This window comes from Ictidomys tridecemlineatus, chromosome 4, assembly GCF_052094955.1.
Source record: "Ictidomys tridecemlineatus isolate mIctTri1 chromosome 4, mIctTri1.hap1, whole genome shotgun sequence".
Lineage (NCBI taxonomy): Eukaryota > Metazoa > Chordata > Mammalia > Rodentia > Sciuridae > Ictidomys > Ictidomys tridecemlineatus.
The window spans coordinates 103,750,617-103,769,962 of record NC_135480.1 but is presented as its reverse complement, the minus strand read 5'-3'; the positions used below and the strand labels follow the sequence as shown (position 1 = coordinate 103,769,962).

Sequence of the window (19,346 nt, the reverse complement as noted above, 5' to 3'; positions counted from 1 at the left end):
GAGTAAAAAGAAATCCATATGCCAATGTGCCCACAGTCCCTGGACCACAGTCACCTCTGCTGCATCCCAGAGTCATGGTTTGCACTACCCTCCAGGTCCCGCGTGTCTGGTAGCCCTGCCACTTCAAATTAGAACATGGACCCACAAAATATCCCATTTCCTTGTATTTCCCACAACCATAGTACAGAGCAGGGCTCTGTTAAGTTCTAGGAGACAGGGAACTGGCTAGACCAGCTGCAGACCCCGGGCTTCTGAACTCCTTGCTCCCAGCAGTTGCTTCTTGAAGCACAAGTGACTCTGGCCTCTCTGGAAAGATGACAGGTAGAATAAGAGTCTGCTGGGACTCTGGGGGGACATTATTCTCTCCGGGCCCTTTGGCAAGAAATAAACACATCACTCCAAGCAGAACCCAGCAGAGCTCACGTGACAGCCTCAGATAACATTCAGCTTGTAGGCTACTCCGCTGGCGCCCTGACATGTTAGAAGCGGGGAGATTATTAAATCAACGTGATAAAGTACTTCCTGTTACACAGCCCCTTCCCGGCTGTCTCTCGTCTGCTGGCACAACCTCCAGTTGCGGGAATGTGGCCAGCATGTGCGGTACCCGCCACCCATCAAGGAAACACATGGGCTTCAGCGCCCTGGATGCCTGGTTTTCATGCAAAATGGACATCGGCAACAGGAACTGGGTAATTTGGGACAAGGATGGGGCTAGGGACAGTTTCCAAGGGCAGAGCCCACGCATCAGGCCCTGTTCATGAGGAGGTTTCTGAATAGCTCAGCTTCCCACCTTGGAAGGCTTCCACACTGGGCAGCGGCTGTGGAAGGCAGAATAATGGCCCCAAAGGCTGTGAACATCCCAAACCTTGCACCCTGAGAGGGTGTTAGTCCCTCACACTAAAGGGGACTTTGCAGATTCAACTAAGGTTATCGCGCTCAAGATGGGGAGATGACCCTGGATAATCCCAGGAGTCCTCAACGATGGAGAACCTGTCCCAGAGGAGGCCAGTGGGCCTCGAGGGGAGAAGAGCTGCTTTGAAAATGGAGGGAGAGGGCCGAGAGCCAAGGATGCAGCAGACTAGAAGCTGCTCACAGCCAGGAAGAAAGCAGGGACCTTGGTCATAAAACCACAAGGAAGTGAGTTCTACCAGAGACCCCAAAGAGCAGGAAATGGATTCTCCCCTGGAGCCTCCAGGAGAGAACACAGCCGACATCTTAGTTTTAGCTCAGTGAGACTTCTCAACTATAGACGGAGGTAATAAATTGGTCTTGTTTGAGCTGCTAAATTCGTGGTAATTTGTTATGACAGTAATAGAAAACCACAGCAACAGCAACCATGGTGGCACCACCAATAACAGCTATTATTTATTGACTTCCTATGACTGTCAAGCATTCTGCTCGCTGACTTCTACACCTTTTCTCTCCCGTAAACCTCAATAGTTATATAAGGTGAGTTTTATTATCCCTATCTGAAAGCAGACAACAGACACCAAATACTTTAATTTGCCCAAGGTCACATGTAGAAACCATAGTTCAATGCTAGGTTTACGTATCGGTAAAGCCCAGACCCCTCTGGGTCCCTAGAAGGCCATCTAGTTACTTGCCATCGCTGTGGAGCAAACTACTATTCCTTGAAAGGAGCAGAAAGAACAGAAATGATATTTACTAAGTATTACTATATGCTACACATTGTGTGTGATATGTTATATAGCTCCTCTTAATTAATACAGTGATTGGTGATAAACTCTGTCATCTCCAGTTTATAAACGGGAAATTGAGTTTGCCTAAGTGCACACAGATGGTAAGTAGTATTTGGGCACATGATTTTTTTTTTCTTCTTCTTTGGTGCTAGGGATTGAACCCAGGGGTGCTCTACCATGGGCCGCACTTGCAGCCCATGGTAGAGTAGATACCTCAGTAAAATACCCAGCCTGATCTCAAACTTGCAATCTTCCTCCCTTGGCTTCCAAGTCACTGGGATTACAAGCTTGTGCCACCATGCCTGACTCGTGCCCATGGATTTTGAATCTGAGACTGGACTTGTCCCATGAAGCCTGGGATGCGAAGACTTGAACCTGACCTGTGTCCATCCTCATGGCTTCATGGTAAGACAGGCACACATTCAAGATCCAGCAGGGAGCCCCACCCAGGTGGGGACTACAAGACAAAAGTAGCAAGTCTCCAGGAGACGGTGGCCCTGCCTCACCTGCTCAGGAGCCTCCCAAGAGCCACCTTGTTCCCCGGGAGATCATTCCTGTGACAGGTGAGGAAGAGGTCGATTAAATAAAGGGAAAGCTCCAATGGGTAACTGACTCCTCCCCTGTTTCATCTCCACCACCTGCACTGCCTTGAGGTTCTAAGGCAACCTCGATTCCCTTAGAACTCTAGGTTCTCCAAATTGGCTCTATAGGGGGACATTTGCATTCAACCACGGTTCCCAGATGAAGATCCCTTTAATTTCAGAAACCCCAACAACTCTAGGAAGTGCAAGGAGAATTCCTTACCCATGAGCTTTGGGAAGCTCACTCTCTGCTCCAGGCCATTGACCTGAGATTTCCGAGTGGCTGCCCAGAGGCCTGGGTGCACCCACTGCAGCCCTGCTCCAGCATGGGCTGGTGGCTGGTGTCTCCTTGGAGCGAGTCCTTAATACAGCTTCCTGAGGAGGCCCCTGGGGCTGCATGCCTCCCTTTTCTGTCATCTCTGGGAAAATCCCTGTTCTTTCATCTGTGAGCTGAAAGCTCAAAGTCTCATGTTGTTAGATCCCTGCCGCTGGAGGAAATTTATGAGTATTGCCAGCAAAGTGGCACTCCCTCCCCTGCCTGTGTCACTCTGCTCAAAAGACCATGTCCTAGAAAGCCTGGGAAACGCATAGCTCAGAGGAAGTCACAGAGGTGACTCTACTTAGGAAACCCACCCAGCACCCAGCCCCTTCACACAGGTGCCTTCAGACCTTGCAGTAGCCGCAGCCCCGGGCGCTGCGAGCAAAGCCCAGTCTGTGAGGAGCAGGGCTGTGTCTCACCGCTGAGTCCTAGGTTGGCCTTCCTGAACAGGAGCCTGGGCAGCCAGGGTTGGTGGGAAGGGGTCTAACAACAGGCTCTGCACTTGAGGCCACAGGTGGGAGCAGGTGCCTGCGGGCATTGGAACCAGAGGAGGGGAGTGCCTGCCTCTAATTTGGGGAATCTTGTTCTCATTATGAGGAAGAAAGAAAACCCTTTCCGAGGAGGGTGGCCAGGACGATGAGTGGAAGCCCAGCAATGTGATAGAAGGAACAACGGCCCTGATAATGGATCTCTGGGAGAAAGAAGATGTTAGAACAGGAAATGACGGTGCTTCCCGTCTCCGAGGTACCATCACAGGGAACAGCATCAGACCTGCTCTGTATGGCCCTGGAGGAAAGGTGGAGTCTGAACAGTCGGCATAGAGGGACAGAATTAGGCTTGATAGAAAGAAAATCAATGGTCATCACTATTCAAAGGTGGATGGGCGACATTTGGGTCCCGGCCGCCATTTGGAATTTGCAAACCTAAGCACAAGCGGATAGTCATAATTGGTAAAGTCTCCTGGCAGACAACAAGCAGACTCCTGGCCAAGAGCGGCAGTGTCAGGAAAGCACTGGCAGCAGGTGGCAGAGATCCACTGGGATTTGGGCCCAGGTGCGGGTCTCTGGACTTTTGGGAAACTGAGACCAACAAGGCCAGACATGCTCCCAGGGGGGTTTGGGCACAGTCACAGTATTCAAGCGAGGTCTCTGACATGATGACAGGAGAGACTTGGGTACTGCAAGGGCCACACTGGTGGGGGTGGATTACAAGCCAGGAACCTGGTGTTTGGATCTGAGGAACAAAGCAAGATCCACAGCCAAGACTCATGTCGATGCTGAGTCATTTAACTGCTGGCCTGGGCTTCCTCAGAACAGGAGCAAGATCAGCCTCAGGAACTGGGGTTTGGCTGCAGGAATCAGAGAACAAGGGGACAGGGAGCCAACTGCATCACGGCACTGTTCCCAACAAGCAAGGCTTGGGAAGAGGTGCCTCCCCGTCAGGAAGACCACCAGCCTGTGCCTTCAACTCTGAAGCTCCTCGGGGGCCTCCCTTGCCTCTGCATCATTCATTATTCATTCAGCAGATATTTAGTGAGCATCTTCTATATACCAGGTTCCATTTCAAGTGCTGGGGGAACTGCAGAGAACAAAACAAAGCCTTTTTCCTCATGGGAAGATTCAGACAAGAAACACGTAAGACAAGAATGCCAGCTAGCAATAAATGTTACAAAAAAATTAATAAATAAAGCAGGGGCAGATAGAAAGAATGGGGACAGGGGAGGGGCCAAGGACAGTCAGGGTGTGACCTACCAGTTGTGAGAGAATGAACCATGCAGATATCCAGAATTTTCTAAGCAGAGAAAACAGCAGGTACAAAGGACCTGGGGTGGAAGCCCAGTTAGTATGTTTGGGGAAAAACAAAGAAGCTAGTGTGTCTTGGTTGGGGCTGGTGTGGTGTGAGCAAGAGGCAGAAGGGTAAGGCGGGAGAATGGAACACAGTGGGGCCAGAACATAGAGGGCCCCGTGCCATTATGAAGACTGTGTTTTATTCTGACAAGAAGCCAGTGATGGGCTAGAGCAGAGAACTGATGTGATCTAACTTACAGTTTAGGAGAATTGTTTTGCTGCCATTTTGAGAAAAAAAGCGATCGCATCAGCGAGACACAGAGAGCTGGGCACCGTGGCACACACCAGGGACTTGGGAGGCTGAGGCAGGAGGAGTTCAAGGCCAGACTCAGGAACTGAGCAAGACCCTCAAAATAAAAAAAAATAAAAAGGGCTGGGAACGTAGGTGGTAAAGCATCCTGAGTTGCATCCCTAATATGGTGAGGGGCGGGGGATGTCAGGGAAGCTGGTAGGAAAGCTTCATGATAATGCAAGGGAGGCAGAAGATGGTTTGGGACAGCAATGGTTGAGGTGGGAGGAAGTGGTTAAGGGCTACCAGCTGTGCTTGGAAGGAAGAGCCAAAAGGATTGCGGATGGAGAGGGTGTCGGGTGGCAGAGGAAGAAGAAACTAAGGACAGCGCCAAAGTTCAGAGCCCAAGTCCAATCAGATAGCACAGCATTACCATCTATGAAATGGGGAAGACGGACGGCAGGAGAACCAGGCTTGGAACGGAAATCAAGAGCTCAGTTTAACACATGTCAAGGTTGAGCTTCTGTCGATCCAAGTGGGGATGTGAGTGGGCAGTGGCAGGTGTGAGTTACTGAGTCATGGAGCAAGGTCAGAGCCGGAGGTGAGGACAGAGAGTCATGTCCTGTAGAGGCACCTGGACCAGAAGAAAGCAAGATCACCTACTGGGTGAGGACAGAGAAGAAGCCTCAGGACAGAGCCCTGGGGCACATTCACGTGCAGAGATCAAGACATGGAAAGGGAACAGCAAAGGAGTCCAAGGCAGAGCCAGTGAGCTGCAGCAAGGACCGGGTGAGATGTGGTCCTGGGGCCAAAGGAAGAAGCCCTGCAGGCAAGAGGCAGTGGAAGACAGGCCCAGTAAGATGAGGCCTGGGAACAGATCGCCTGAGTTAGCCATAGGGGCGTCACTGAGAGCTGAGAGTCTGATTGTGGAGAGTCCTATTGATAGGGAGAGCGAGGAAGAAAATGGAGACAACTTGAATAGGCAATTATTTTTCAGAGCTTTGCTGTAAAAGGAAGGAGAAAAATAGAGGGATGATGAACAGGGACGGGGCTAAAGGGGGTCTTTGAGAAGGTGATCATTCAAATCCATTAGCCAGTGCCTGGGACGAAACTCTAGTGTGGAGAGTCCACGGTGCTGTAAGGACACAGAAGTTGGAGCCCATCCCTTCAGGATGCTCTCAGGCTCCTGGAGTAGATGGAATTAAAATGAGGTTTTTAAAAAACCCTTTGCATAAAACAGGTGGGTAAGTACCATGAAGACAGGGAAACACGTGCGACAGAGCACATGCCCACCTGCACATGGAGAATTCTGGAAGTAAGAGCTCTCCAAACCAGCTGGGACTCCCATCACCTAGAACGGGGTGAATTTAAAGCAGGTTTAAGAAAAAGGAACGAGACAAGATTTGGTGAAGAAACGGGGGAGGGAAAGGGGCAGAGGAAGGTGAAGAGATGGAGACCAGCTCGTCCATCAATGCTCTCTCTCAGTAAAGAGGCCACTTTCCCAGCGCCTGCATAGGCCTGGCTAGCACTTTAAGGGCTTTTTCCATAGGATCGTCTCAAGTTCTCATGAAAACAAAGTAGGGACTATGACCCCATGCGACAGATGAAGAAATTGAGGCACTCAGAAATTAAGTCTTTGCCCCAAATCCTACAGCTATCAAGGGAGGAACTCAGATTCACCACCAGGCAGTCTGATTCCAGAGCCCATGAGCTGGGTTAACCTCTACACTATGCTGGAGCCTTCTGGAGGCCAGCACAGAGGCACTGTCTCCCTGGCCAGGGGACTGTGCAGGCCAATGCACGCCCAGCAGCCGACTAGGCTGGGCCCTCTCCATAGCATTCTTTCAGGGTGAACCTAATGAGCCTCTTCAGCCCAGGCCACCAGGAGTCAAGGTGGAAGGAGAAAGCACAGCTGTCTGCAGCTTTCTGCCACCCCGTGCACCCCACCACCCCCCAGGAAGCATATACGGAAGTGTGCCTGCTTGTTCAGACTAACGAGAGCCAAGTGTGACCACGGGCTCGCATGCAGCTGAGCCATGAGGCTGAATGGGACGTTCTGGCTCTGCCAATGCACATGAGCATACCCCACCCTCTCTCTCGCTCTCCTCTCTCTCTCTCTCTCTCTCTCTCTCTCTCTCTCTCTCTCTCTCTCACACACACACACACAGTGTGGCTGAGATCTAAGCAGCTGCCTCCATCACCTGGGCTTCTCCAACTCCTCCATCAGGGTCCACAGGGAGAAGGGAAGCAGCAGACGGGCCAGGTCCACACCGACAGAACTAAAGGATCAGCAGGGCTGTGTGTCTTACCTGGCTTAGCCAAGCAATTGGAACCAAATGGGGTCATAGCTTTAATTAGGCAGATGGCTGCCTCAATCTAAGCTCTTGTTAATGGTTATTAATGAGGACACAATGATCCTGAAATGTCTTCCTGTGAGAGCACGAGACCAAAGGCTAAAACATTCTATCACAGAATCCCAGGTTGGAAGGGGTCTTGGAAGTAACAGGTCCAACCCTGCCTCCGATACTAAAATCCCTTTCCAACCTATCTGTGGCCACTTCCAGCTCTGGGGACCCTGGGGTCCAGAAGAGCCCATTCCTTCTGCCTGGTAAGCAATTTTGTTTTACACAGAAGCAAAATCTCTCTCCATAATTTCTACATTCCCGCCCCCTGCCCCACAAATCCAGCTTGCAAATGACTCGCTCCACAAAGCGAGACTTTGTAAAAGCATGTCACAGAGCTGGAGACAGGCTTTTGATATTCCGAGAAGTTATCACCAGTGCTGGTTCTCCCAGTGCCATGGTGATCTCTGTTCACCCCAATGCGGCTGATTAGGCCACCGGCCACCCTGCCAGGCAGGCCTGAAATCTGCTGTATCCAAAAGGGAAGTTCATTGAGGGACAAAGTGAGGCCTGGGGGAACCAGGTCACCCTAACACAAATGAACACAGGCAGCCACACACCAAAATTATATGGAAATCAACTCTATTATCTCTAGGACTCGCAGTTACCGACCAAGGGCCCCACCCTTTCATCTCTGATATTCCTGCCACTGGGACCTTGCTTAGTTTTCTTGCAGAGACCAAGCACAATGTTTAAGAAAACAGAACAGATAAGCCAGACTTACCAAGGTTCACTGTCATTACTTGCCTATTCTCTTAGGCTCAGCCCCACTTTGTCAGGCCCAGGGACCAGAACACTGGCCCCTATCGGCTTTGAGATGTTACCCATTGTGAATGGACTGCCAAGAAGCTACTCAGGACTCAGATCCTACTCACTTTGCCCACTTTGACCTGGTCACTTACCACTGTACAAGCCTGAGCAAATCACAGACCCTGAGAGCTTCAGGTTGCCTCCATGAGATGTGTTCCCCTGTACCTGCTTCACAGATGCTGGGGGACCTGAACTGGTGCATGCAATGCCCAATACCCTGATACCACCCGGCAGCTGAGAGTCAGGAGCCTTGGTGCTGCTAAAGGGACCTCTGCCAGTTCACTTTGCCTTTGGGACCCCAGTAATTCTCCTCTATGAAATGAAGCATCTAGGCCTAATCCATCCCTAGCTTCTCAGCAGAAAAGACTTCAGCGTGTGTCTATGGCTCACACTGGGTTCTGGAAAGGGGGAGGGAGGTCAACACCCTGAAATCATCCTGTGTGATGCTCCTGAATTGAGTGAGGATGAATAATGACACACAGAACACGGTCGGGTGCCTGTCTGAAAGCAGCCAGTCCTCCCTTGCCCACCTAAAAATGTGCTGGTGGCAGAGGTGAAGCAAGAGGGAGAGGAGAGAGATCCTGATGCATGCAGAGGTCTGTGCAGGCACACGTGCAGACATTGACCAGGGCAGGGAGCGGGGGATTACACCTGTAATCCCAGCTGGGCAAAATACTCATGCTCCTAACTATCTATTTTGTGGGCTAACAATAAAATTGATTAGTATTCTTAAGCATTCCGGGAGGAGAGAAATTTGAGAACTGAAAGGTCAACTCAAGATTCAGAGCTTCTCATAGAAAACCCACAGAGCAAACCATGACTAAGCCCTCGGTGGGCCAGGCACTGCTCTAGACCTGGGAATAAAGGCATGAATAAAGCAGACACAGACTCCCCTAAATTACTCAGCAGAAGAGAGATTTATGTCCCAGAAATCTTTCTATATTCCCTTTCTAGGTGACAGATGAAGGAGAAAGTCATCAATTTCTATTTGTCACTAATGTGAAAGACCAATTGATTGGCTATATGGATGACTCAATTTGGAACCAAGATGAAAAGTTACGCACCAATCAAAATTTCATAAATCAAATCACATGGTAAGATTATTAGGGGAGCCCACTACTCAAAAAACCCCATGGTAAATCCTCAACAAGGCCAAGCATCTCGGTGTGTCACATATATTTAATACACAGCAGAAGGCCAACAGAAAATGTTTTTTATTCTTCCCTCTTGTCTCCCCCAATTCTCCTATTAGCTTCATCTTTATAACATTTGAATGTTCTAAGTTGAACATTCCCTGCAAAGAATTCAAGCTCTTTGGAGGAAAGCAACTAAGTAAAAAAAATGTAGTTGTAAAGTGCTCGGGGGTCCTAGTAAGGCAGAGTGTCCAATAAATCCAAGCACTTGCTGCTCCACCATGCAGGGAAACCTTAAGCAGAAAAGAGATTCAATCGCTGCAATAACTTGCCAATGTGTGTGGTGCCACCCATACCAAGCAGGACTTCCCAAGCCTCTGGAATCCCCAAGCCTCAGCTTCCTCATCTGTCAGCTGCACTATATGTTTCTAGGAAATTCTTTGGAGGTAAAAGTGTTAAAGAAAAGCAAGATAAGACTATGTTAGCTATAATGAGTCTATCTTTGAATTTCTTTACCAAACACAACAAAATGTACTTAATATGATTTCTATAATAATCAGAGATCCCAAGCTGAGCACGGTGGCATACACCTGTAATCCCAGCAGCTCAGGAGGCTGAGGCAGGAGGATCTCAATTTCAAAGCCAGCCTCGGCAACTTAGAGAATATTCTTGGCCCAACAGAGAATAAAGCCTTTCCCATGGCAAGTGATTATTTTGACTGTTATCATTTAGCACCATATCCCCAGTGCTTGTCACACTGCATTCAATAAATGAATTGAATTAATGAATGAATGAATAATTGAATCAATGCATTTATTATTGCAGCCAAAACTTTCCATAGAACCCAATCAGGACATTCAGCCAATTCTTATTCTCTCTTCTATGAAAGACAGATATATGGACATGTTCTCCTCCTCTTTCTCCTGTCTCTTCTACTTCTTCCCACAGGTCTAACTCTTTGCACATAGGTAAGACAGGAAGAAAACAGTTTAAAAACATGGTACAAAACATAGTATTTGGGAAAGGCCATGAACGCATCCATCACTCTTACTGAGTTGGAGCCACACATGTGTATATGCCATGTGCCCAGCCTCCAGTGGAGTCCAAATTCTGGTAAGAAAATGCTGTGATAATTAGAATATTGCACCATAAGTGCAGGAACAAATGTATGTAACAGTGGGAATGGGAGAATGTTAAAGAAAAGATGAACTCTCCCTGGGAGGACAGGAAGATACTGGGAAAAGATTTGCAGAGAACTGTTTAAGCCAGTGGTGATGCAGGAGAGTTGATGGAGATGCTTTCTAAGCAGAGGGGAATGGAATGGGAGGAAGAGCACTTATGACACAGGAAGGGCATAGGCAAAGCTTGGAGTCAAGTTCCTGGTACAGCCGGGCCACAGCGAGCGATTCAGTGTGACCGCAGCATGGCAGGAGTCGGGGGTAGAGAATGCGGCAGCTGGAAATCCCTGCGTCCATCTGCCTAGAGAATACATACCGAGTTCCCTGCATTAGGACAGCATTGGCTAATGTCTGAAATTTTCCAGAAGAAATTAGAGAACACTACAAGAGGTAATAATCTTCACCTACTGTGGAAGGTGACTCTGTTCCCCAGTGGCTAAGGGAGTTCACCCATGGGCACATGGAGAGAAGAGTCAAGGGCAACAGGCTCTCAGCTGACCACTGCTAGCCAGGTCACTTGCCATGTGACCTTGGCCAAACCACTGACCCTTGGGCCTGTTTCCTCATCTGCAAAATAAGCAGGTTGGATAATGGATCTTTACTACCTTTTACGTCTCTGAGATATTATGACCACAGTTGATCTCTTTAAGTAATGGAGGTTCTACAGAGACGGGGTGGGGTCTTCCTGGGACATTTATTAACTCGTGGCTCCACAGTCACCACTCAGGACCCAGAGGGACAGAAACAAAATCAAAGAATATTTTCAGAAGATGGATGGCTGAGGGGGCTGACACATGCGTGTGAGTTTGGGGAATTTATGCGGGCAGCCTCGCAGCCATAAATAAAATCCCTTTCTCTTACCCAAAACCTCATTTGAGGGTAAACATCGGACACTGCAATAGACAGTTTGGCTTTGTCTCCCACCTTGTGCCTCACTTGAATGAAAAACAGCCATCACAAGACAGGGTAATGGGTTTGGCGGCCTCTTTACAAACATCCATATTGTCACCAGCGACAAGCGGGGCTGAGGATGGGGCAAGCTGGACCATTTATCTCTGAAATTCTGGGTCCTTTTGTGCAGACCTGTTTTGACAGCCATCCACTCTGAGACTGAGGAACTGGGGAAAACCCTCCAAAACTCCAATGCTGGGAGCAGTGATCCCCTTTCCCAGGAGATTCTCAAGGACTTGGGAGACCCCAAAACAGTCTGCCCAGCAAGCCCACCTGCATGCACGGCTGCCTACCATGAGGCACAGCTACTCATATTTTCTTGACCTATTTCTCTTTCCATCCCTGCCCTACTCCACTTCCCTTCTGGAGTGCATGTAATTAGCACCTCTCCATCCACAAGGATGGGGAGATTTTTAAAAGCTCCTAACTCTCAAGATAATCAAGGAGACAGGAAAACAGGTCTTGGCATTGCTGTTTGGGTTTTTCTCTTTTCTTTCTCTTCCTTGGCTTAACTCTGCTTCCTGGTCTCTGCAGGAGATGGGGCCAGTTTGACCTTGTCAGCCAGCAAGCCCTCAGCTGGAAATCGCGGGAAGTGGCCTGGCATGAACCAAAGCTGGAGGCCAGCAGAGTCTTGATTGACAGCTGAACAAGCACCGGGCAAAGTGTGGATGTGGGAGCATAAAGGGTCCCTGCAAAGCCCTCTGTTGTCAGCACAGCAGCCAAGAGAGGGATCTGTTGGCTCCACTTTCTGTTTCCCTCCAGGAGAACAAGTGTCAGGAGAGCCAAGGCCGCGAGGCACTCCCAATTCTGGCTCAATCCCTTTCCGCTTCCCATTATTGACAAATGGAAATTGATGGGTTACCGCTTTATCCGCTCATTTAGAGGGCCTAGAAAACCTTGCAGCAAATGCTGAATAACTGTAGGCATCTTATAAATAAGCATCTTAAGGATATGAACCATTTTCGCACTGCCACTAAGCAGAATTAAATTAGATTTTGAAGTTGCTGCAGAAATGAATGAAGAAGAGGGAGGGAAGATTTTGTTTTTAATTCCCCCTAATTTTTTTTTTATAAAGACTGTAGAGCAGGAAGTCAGGGCAGGGCGAGAGGAGAGTGGAGTCACTTGTGCATACTTCTGATTTCAAGCAGAGCCTCTACATGTGCACAGAAACATGCGCACGGCATCACAAGGGGCAGCTCAGAGACCCGCAGGCTCAGCCTCCGGCCTGGCTTGGCCAGGGTCTCAGCTATTGACCCGCCTCTGTCCGTGCTGGACCATCACCACATGCCAACCATAATCTCAGCCCTTAGGACCAGTCCTGATGGCAGTTGGAGGAATCTTGGAGTTTGAAGTCCTTTGCCTGGATTTAGCCTTAAACCTTAAGTCCTTTTAGGATCGGGTTTAGGATCCAGATCCAGCATCATTTAGGTCACCCACACACGGCTCCCACCCTAGTCTGTGAAGAGAAGCCTCATGTGGTCATCCATCTGGATAACCTGCCTGGTATTTTACTCTTATAGGGCTGTCGCCCAACCTTGTTCCTGGGTCCCTGCTGGTGGGTCTTCTTGTTACCAACACAGAGTTAGATTTATCACTGCTGTGGCCCACCCATCTGTCCACTCTGGCCCCCACCCCACATGCACATATAGAAACTACCGACACCCTCCCATCTGACCTGACCCCACAGGTTCCCTGGCTGAGCCCTCTGATGCCCACATTGGGCCTGCTGCACTAGACCGTCCTCAGCCCTGCAGCCAGGACTGGGTCCCCAGTACTGGAGATCTGGAATGCCTTGGCCTGCAGTTGGCCAGCCTCACTCAGTCCCAGCAAGAGAGGAGACACATGATCCCCCCACCCCCGGCTCTAGGTTTGGAGTTGCTGATGGTACAGGTAGCAGCCCTGCCTACCCACCCAACCAACAAGGACAGGGAGAGACGGAAGGGATCCTGCCCTTCCTCTCAGAATCAAGCCACAGCCAGCAAACAGCAAGCCAAGGGCAGGGTCACCAAGCAGACTCCTGGATTTATCCAAATTGCCAAGGACACACCACCATCTCCAGGGTTCTTTGATTGGTCAGAGAAGAGGAGAAGTGACCTGTTCTCTTTCCTCTAGCCCTGGATTTGAACTCCCCATGGCCATTCTCACCCTTCTTTGCCTCTTCATGGGTAGGCTGATTCTGTCATGAATTGTACCAGGAAGTTATCACCAGGGGAGCTCAAGTCAACCAGATCAGATCTGTCAACCTCTTGCTGCCTCAAAACCACCACCTCCGCCTCCTCCGTCCCCACCTCTGCCTCCTCCGTCCCCACCTCTGCTCCAGCCAAACTCAGGAAGGCATAGTGCAGGGTCGGGCAGCCTCCTGCAAGGCTTGGGCAGCACCCGGATGTCGCCTATGGATCCTTGGAGTAATGGTTAGGAGCATCACTTAGCCAGGCCACACTTACCGATCCTCAGGGAGTGCGGGCTGCAGGCCACCATCACGAGCCACGCTGGAAGCAGCACCAAAGGCGCCAAGAGGCGGGGCATCTTCTATAAATCCTCATGGAGCCCTCTGCTGGTCTGGGCATGACATAACTCTGTGAGAAAGCAAAGGAGCAGGTGAGTGCTAAGGGCTTGGGAGCCGCCCTTACCCAACCCAGAGACCAGGGCCTCCAGGGAGAGCCACTGGGGAGGGTGACAACCCCACACCAGAAATTCCTGTGGGAGGGGGCCATGCCGTTCCTCCCCATGCCCACCAGGCCCAAAGAAAACTCGAGTTTCAGTCCCGGCCTCCTGGTCCACTGGGGGCAGATGCTGCAACTGAGGCTCAGGATTCACAGCGCCTCCTTTTCTTTCAAAATCTCCACTAGGGAATGAGGACTTCCACCTACTCTTAAGGAACAGCACCCCAGACTGAACAGAAGAGGAAGGGGGGAGGGTCACCTCTAGCCCCAGGCCCCCGGCATTTCCCCGTGCCAGACAGTGGGGTGGGGAAGAGGCTGCGTTTAAGTCCAGCCCCTCCACTCGCCAGCTGTCTCAATTTTCTTGTTTTGTAAAAGTGACAATGACCCCTCTTAGAGGAGCTGACCTGAGGAATAACTAAGCTAACATAAACATAGGAGAAGCTGTTGAAGAGGGGCCATGAGAATTCCAGTTCCTCCCTGGCTGCAAATACCAAGGGCAGAAGCACACATTGCAGACCATCAGAAGGTTCCACGCCTGCTTCTGTGGCCTGCTAAAAATTAACCCCCTCCCCAGCTTCCTCCACCAACCCCTCCCTTCCTTCCTGATATCAACTGCAGAGCTGTGAAGGGGGACGCCTCCCCCCAGGGCAGCAGGGTTACTATCCCCCTCCCACTGGCAAGACCTCTCAGACACCTTAAGATTCAGAGTCAATAACCAAGCAGCTCTTCCCCCATCACAAGGATGAGAATAGAGCTGGTGAGCACCTGGACATGCTAATCTCAGGAAAGGAAAGCAGAAAACATTTGAATGTTTCCTTCTCCTGCCCTCAGACAATCCAATAGAATAATGAGCAAAAGATCTGAATAGATACTTCACTAGATAATGTATTCCAATGACCTGCACAAATTTGAAAAGGAGCTCTGCTTCATTGGGCATCAGGAAAATATGACTTTATATCATAACAATTATACGTTTACCCACCAGAATGGCACCAAAAAAAAAAAAAAAAAGACACCATCAAGTGTTAGTGAGGGTGTCGAGCAACTGGAACTCTCACACAGTGTCAGTGGGACTGTAAATGCATTCGGCTGCTTTGGGAAACCAGTCTACAAGCACCTTTCATAAACCCTAAAGACCCAACAACTCCTCTCCTGGCTACATCTCCCACAAAAATGCACAGATATGCTCACCAAAGACTTGGCCTGGAACACTCAAAGCTGCACTCTTTGGATTTCCTCAAACTGGACGATACGCAAAAGTCCAGTAGCAGAAAGGGGAAACATACTGCATAGTCACACAACAGAACGGGATGCAGAAATGTCAACACAACACAACAGACAAGGCCTCAGCAAGGATGGCTCTCATCAATATAATATGAGCAAAAGAAACCAGGCACACGATTCTATCTACGCAAAGTGCAAAATGGGCAAAGTTATGCTGCACGGTCAGAAGTTCAGTTAGCGGTTAGGGTGTGCACTAGCATGAGGGCTTCCAGGATATGGGCCTTTTCTTTTTATGCTGTACTTCTGAAAAAAAAAAAAAAAAAACAGGTTTTTTTTTTAATAGCATCCCGCCTCTCCGACTTGCAGTTTCCTGTGCACAGTGTCCCCTCTCCCTGCAGCATTCTCCCCTCCTTGCCCCTGCCACTTGCCAGAATCAGTGTCCCCTCTCCTTACACCATCACTGCCACCACGGTGGCTGTGACAGCAGCACTTTTCCCTCTATGGCTGCCGCTTTTGTGTGTCTCTGCCTGGGATCACTGTAGCTCCTTAAGGGCAAGGGCTGTTTCCAGCTTCCTGTTGGGTCCCCAGAGACTACTTAGGCACAATGTCCGCACAGTACCTACTTGCTCAATGAATGGAAGGCCTTAAGCAATCCCCTGCTAGAAGAAGACAGAGGGAGATAAAGGGGAGAGGAATGGGATAAAGCAACTGCACTGTTGGCAAGTCAGGCACAGAATCCTTGTCCCCTAATTCACGGGTGTTAGTGCAGAGATAGGTTAAAGCAAACACAGTCTCAAGGAAAGCTGGGCGTTGGTGCTTGTTATGGATAAAGTTGATTATTCAGTGATTATCTGTCTCCTCACTACCATGTGAGCTCAACAGACGTGGAACTGAGTCCTTGTCCCTCTGGTGAGGTTTCAAGGTCCAGGATCCAGGATCTGGAGTGCTCGGCCTGCATACACAGGCCTCCCTCAGTCCTGACAAGGAAAGTGCTGTGTGATTTCCCAGATGGAAAAGGGGTTCTTGGTCCTGTTTCTCCAAGATCAATGCTTTTTTTTTTTAGCCCTAAATTATTAAAATATTTTTAGTTAGTAAAAGCCAAGCTGTTAAGTTTTAGACTAGACTCATTTTAACATTAAACTAAAATTAAGACATCAAATTTCTTTGTGAAGGATCTGGAAGCTTCACCTTCCTGCCTCATGTGGAAAAAGTGAAGACAGAAAAAGAAAGAGGTGGAGTCAGAGCCCTGCCCAGCCCTGCCTGTGTGTGACCTTGAGCGTCACACTTCACTGTTCTTGTGCACAACTGCCTCATCTGTAACAGTTTGTGTGGTGGATTAAATACAATAAAGAACATGGAAAAAATTTCCAAACCACTGAGCCCTCCACACGTTCAACATGGTGGTTTGTTTTATTCTTGTGTAGTTTAGGAGGAGATTATTTCTCATCATCCTGCTCAGGGTCACACAGTTGTAATCCAAGGCAGCCCCAGACCTCCGCCATCACTGTTCTGGTCTCCAGTCTTCAGGGCCATGAACGACATAAGCCGAACTTGCTCAAATTGAGTGTAGTTCTGTCATCAAATAAAATTTACATGGGCTAATCTGACACCTATTTAGCCATCTGAATAATAATTGTTATGCAGCCTGCTGATCAAGCATACCTAGAAAGCATTTGATGTAAGTGACTGTATTTAGTATTACTTTTATATAACCTAACCAGATTTTTACAGTTCTTTCCTCTTTGACAGTTCACTTATCTGCTCGGTGATATTTATTGAGGCTGTAATATATGCCAGGCTCTGTTGTAGGCTCTGGGGATACAGTCAACCTCAGAGAACAAAGAGTTGAGAAACATATCCTTCCCATACAATTGAGGGCGTTGTTCTGAATACCCTGGGGCAGCCATGCCAACTGCAATGGATACAGAGTCAGGGTTGGACTGAAGTCAGGCTGGATCTGGCTCTCAATCTTGTAAGGAATGATCTTGGGCACTGCACCCTTTGGAGCCTGTTTCCTTATCCACTGGAAACACGGGAAGAAGAATGCCTACCTCTGGGATGATGAGCACCAGGAAAGCAAGGAACAATTCGGACTTTTCCACCTGTGTCCCCAGTGCCTGGCACAGGCTGGCACATAGTAGGCACTCACAAAATATCTATCGAAATAATGAAAGAATCCAATCAGAGAATGTGTGTGGATGACTCTGCCAGACACCATGTATTTATAGTGAGTTACAGTTAGCATCCTTGCCCATGAGGAATATAATCCAGGTACCGTTTCTCCACCCCTGCAAGCTCTCCTCCTTTGGCCCTCCACTGACCATGGCTCCAGGGCACCATTTATCACATGGAACTGAGACAGCCTGACAGATGTGCTGTAGAGAGCTGGACTGGGAGTTGGGGCTTCCACACTCTCCCCTCTGCTCTCCCTGGTACCTGCCTGGATGTTTCCAGACATTCCCCATTTTTTCCAGAAGGGAAACCTAATTAGTCATTTTTCACAATGGCAAGATTGCTCTGATTCCCGAAGTTAGGAGAGACACCCTTCAAATATCTCTTTCAGATCAAAGAGATATGTTCTATTTGGAATGCAAGCCCCAGGCGGGCAGGAGCTTTCTCTTATTCTTGGCAGCACCTCCAGCACCTTGGACAGTGCCTGGAGCATGGCTGCTACAAAGGAACGCTGTGGACTCCGTGAATGAATGAGTGCTTACTTAACTTTGCAGGGCAGGAGCATGTCTTTCAGGCACGCATCTACCTGACGTACTTGCTATGGGGCCGACATGGAGTAGAAGCTCAATAAACGCCTGCTGAGTCACGCGCAGTGGCCGATAGCGTGACAGGTACAGCCTGCTGACAGCTCACTGCATTCTGAGGTGCACACTCTGTCTGGACCCCTGCAGCCCAGCTGTGCTGAATGACCTCTCCCCTCCTGACTCGCCTGCAGTCCCTCCACTGCTCGCTCGCTCTCTCTCCCTCTCTCTCTCACCTCATAGGCTGCTACATCATTAATCGTGTTTTTCTGGGGTGGGATGGAGAGGAAGCTGACAGTCACCAGACAGTGTTTGGTGGCAGGGAGGACAGAGGAAATCAGAGGGGCAGCCAGATTAATTACAGGTTTTCTCTCAGTTATGGGCAACAAGATCTTGATTACCCCTCCTGACGCTCCAGGCTCCTCAAGACAAATGGATGTGGGCTTCTCCGCTGTTCTCTGACTCCCCCTGGCTGGGAGAAACTCTAAGAAGCAGCCAGCACCTGCCTGGAGAGTGCAGGGGAGGCCAGGGAAGGGGACAGAGGCAGCCCTAAGCCCTGTGGCCTCCTAGAGGTGAGCTTTGGGGCCTAATACATTTGGGTGCACTTGGTAGGTATATAGTTTCCATGGTAATAAGTAGGAGATGGGAGGAAGCTGGACTATCCTGGGAGCTGGGGGCCAGCGTGCCCCCTCACTCTGTCAGGCAACTCTTTGAGCCTCAGTTTCTGATGCTATAAAGTGAGGGAATTAGACTAGATGTTCTCCAAGGTTCTTTTAAGCTCTGAAATTCCACAGTTCTCAGAACTGAATTTTATAATATTGATTGGATATTTGCTATGAGCAAAGGACCATTTTGGACTCATTTGCTCCTCAGAAGACCCCTGGGAGGCAGATAGGCCTCTACATCTGCAGATGTAGAAGCCAAGGGCAGAGAGGTTGAGTGACTTGCCAAGGTCACTACACTGGCAAATGGAGGAACTGGGCCATCCTCAGCTCCAGGACCCTGCTCTCTTCCACCGCCTTTAACACCCACCTTCTCTTTGTGTCCCAGAACCAAGCAGAGTTGTCCCCGGGGAGATGCCAGAATGCCCTTGGGATGACCATAATGATGTTGGAGGACAAGCCCAGCACAGTGCAAGTGGACACCGGCCATCTGCACATCTTGCTGAATCAGGGGTGGCAACGGACCAATGAGATGGAGGGGGCTCTCTGGCAAAACCTTCAGCCCAGTGCCCTCAGGAGACTTAGGGTTTCCCACAGGAGATGCCCCCCAGGAGTCTGTGATGAGTTATGATGAGACAGCTTGCCCTGGTGCCACAGGAGGTTGGTACCTGCCCCAGGAGCAGGACCTGGTCTGACTTCTTAGGATGAACTGAAGAGCAGCCTCCAAGCTGCCTGCCCAGCATGGGACTGACCCTAGAGAGGGTGTCCCATGAGCACTCCAAGTATAGGGATGTGGTAGCACCCAGACACAGGACTAGGAACAACGCCTGTGGATTTTCAGGCTCTACTGGGCAAGAGGAATGACTACCCAACCGTTTCCCCCTCTAATCCACT

General features: G+C 49.6%; 1 protein-coding gene across 1 annotated transcript in view; it reads right to left on the bottom strand.

The window, feature by feature from the left end:
• The window catches only part of Grik4 (glutamate ionotropic receptor kainate type subunit 4), a 410,759-nt gene that overhangs the window by 268,414 nt on the left and 122,999 nt on the right, over positions 1 to 19,346 (bottom strand). The window contains 1 exon segment of the mRNA XM_078047176.1: positions 13,595 to 13,726. Within this exon segment, the coding sequence (XP_077903302.1) occupies positions 13,595 to 13,676 (82 nt within the window). The 5' untranslated portion in view covers positions 13,677 to 13,726.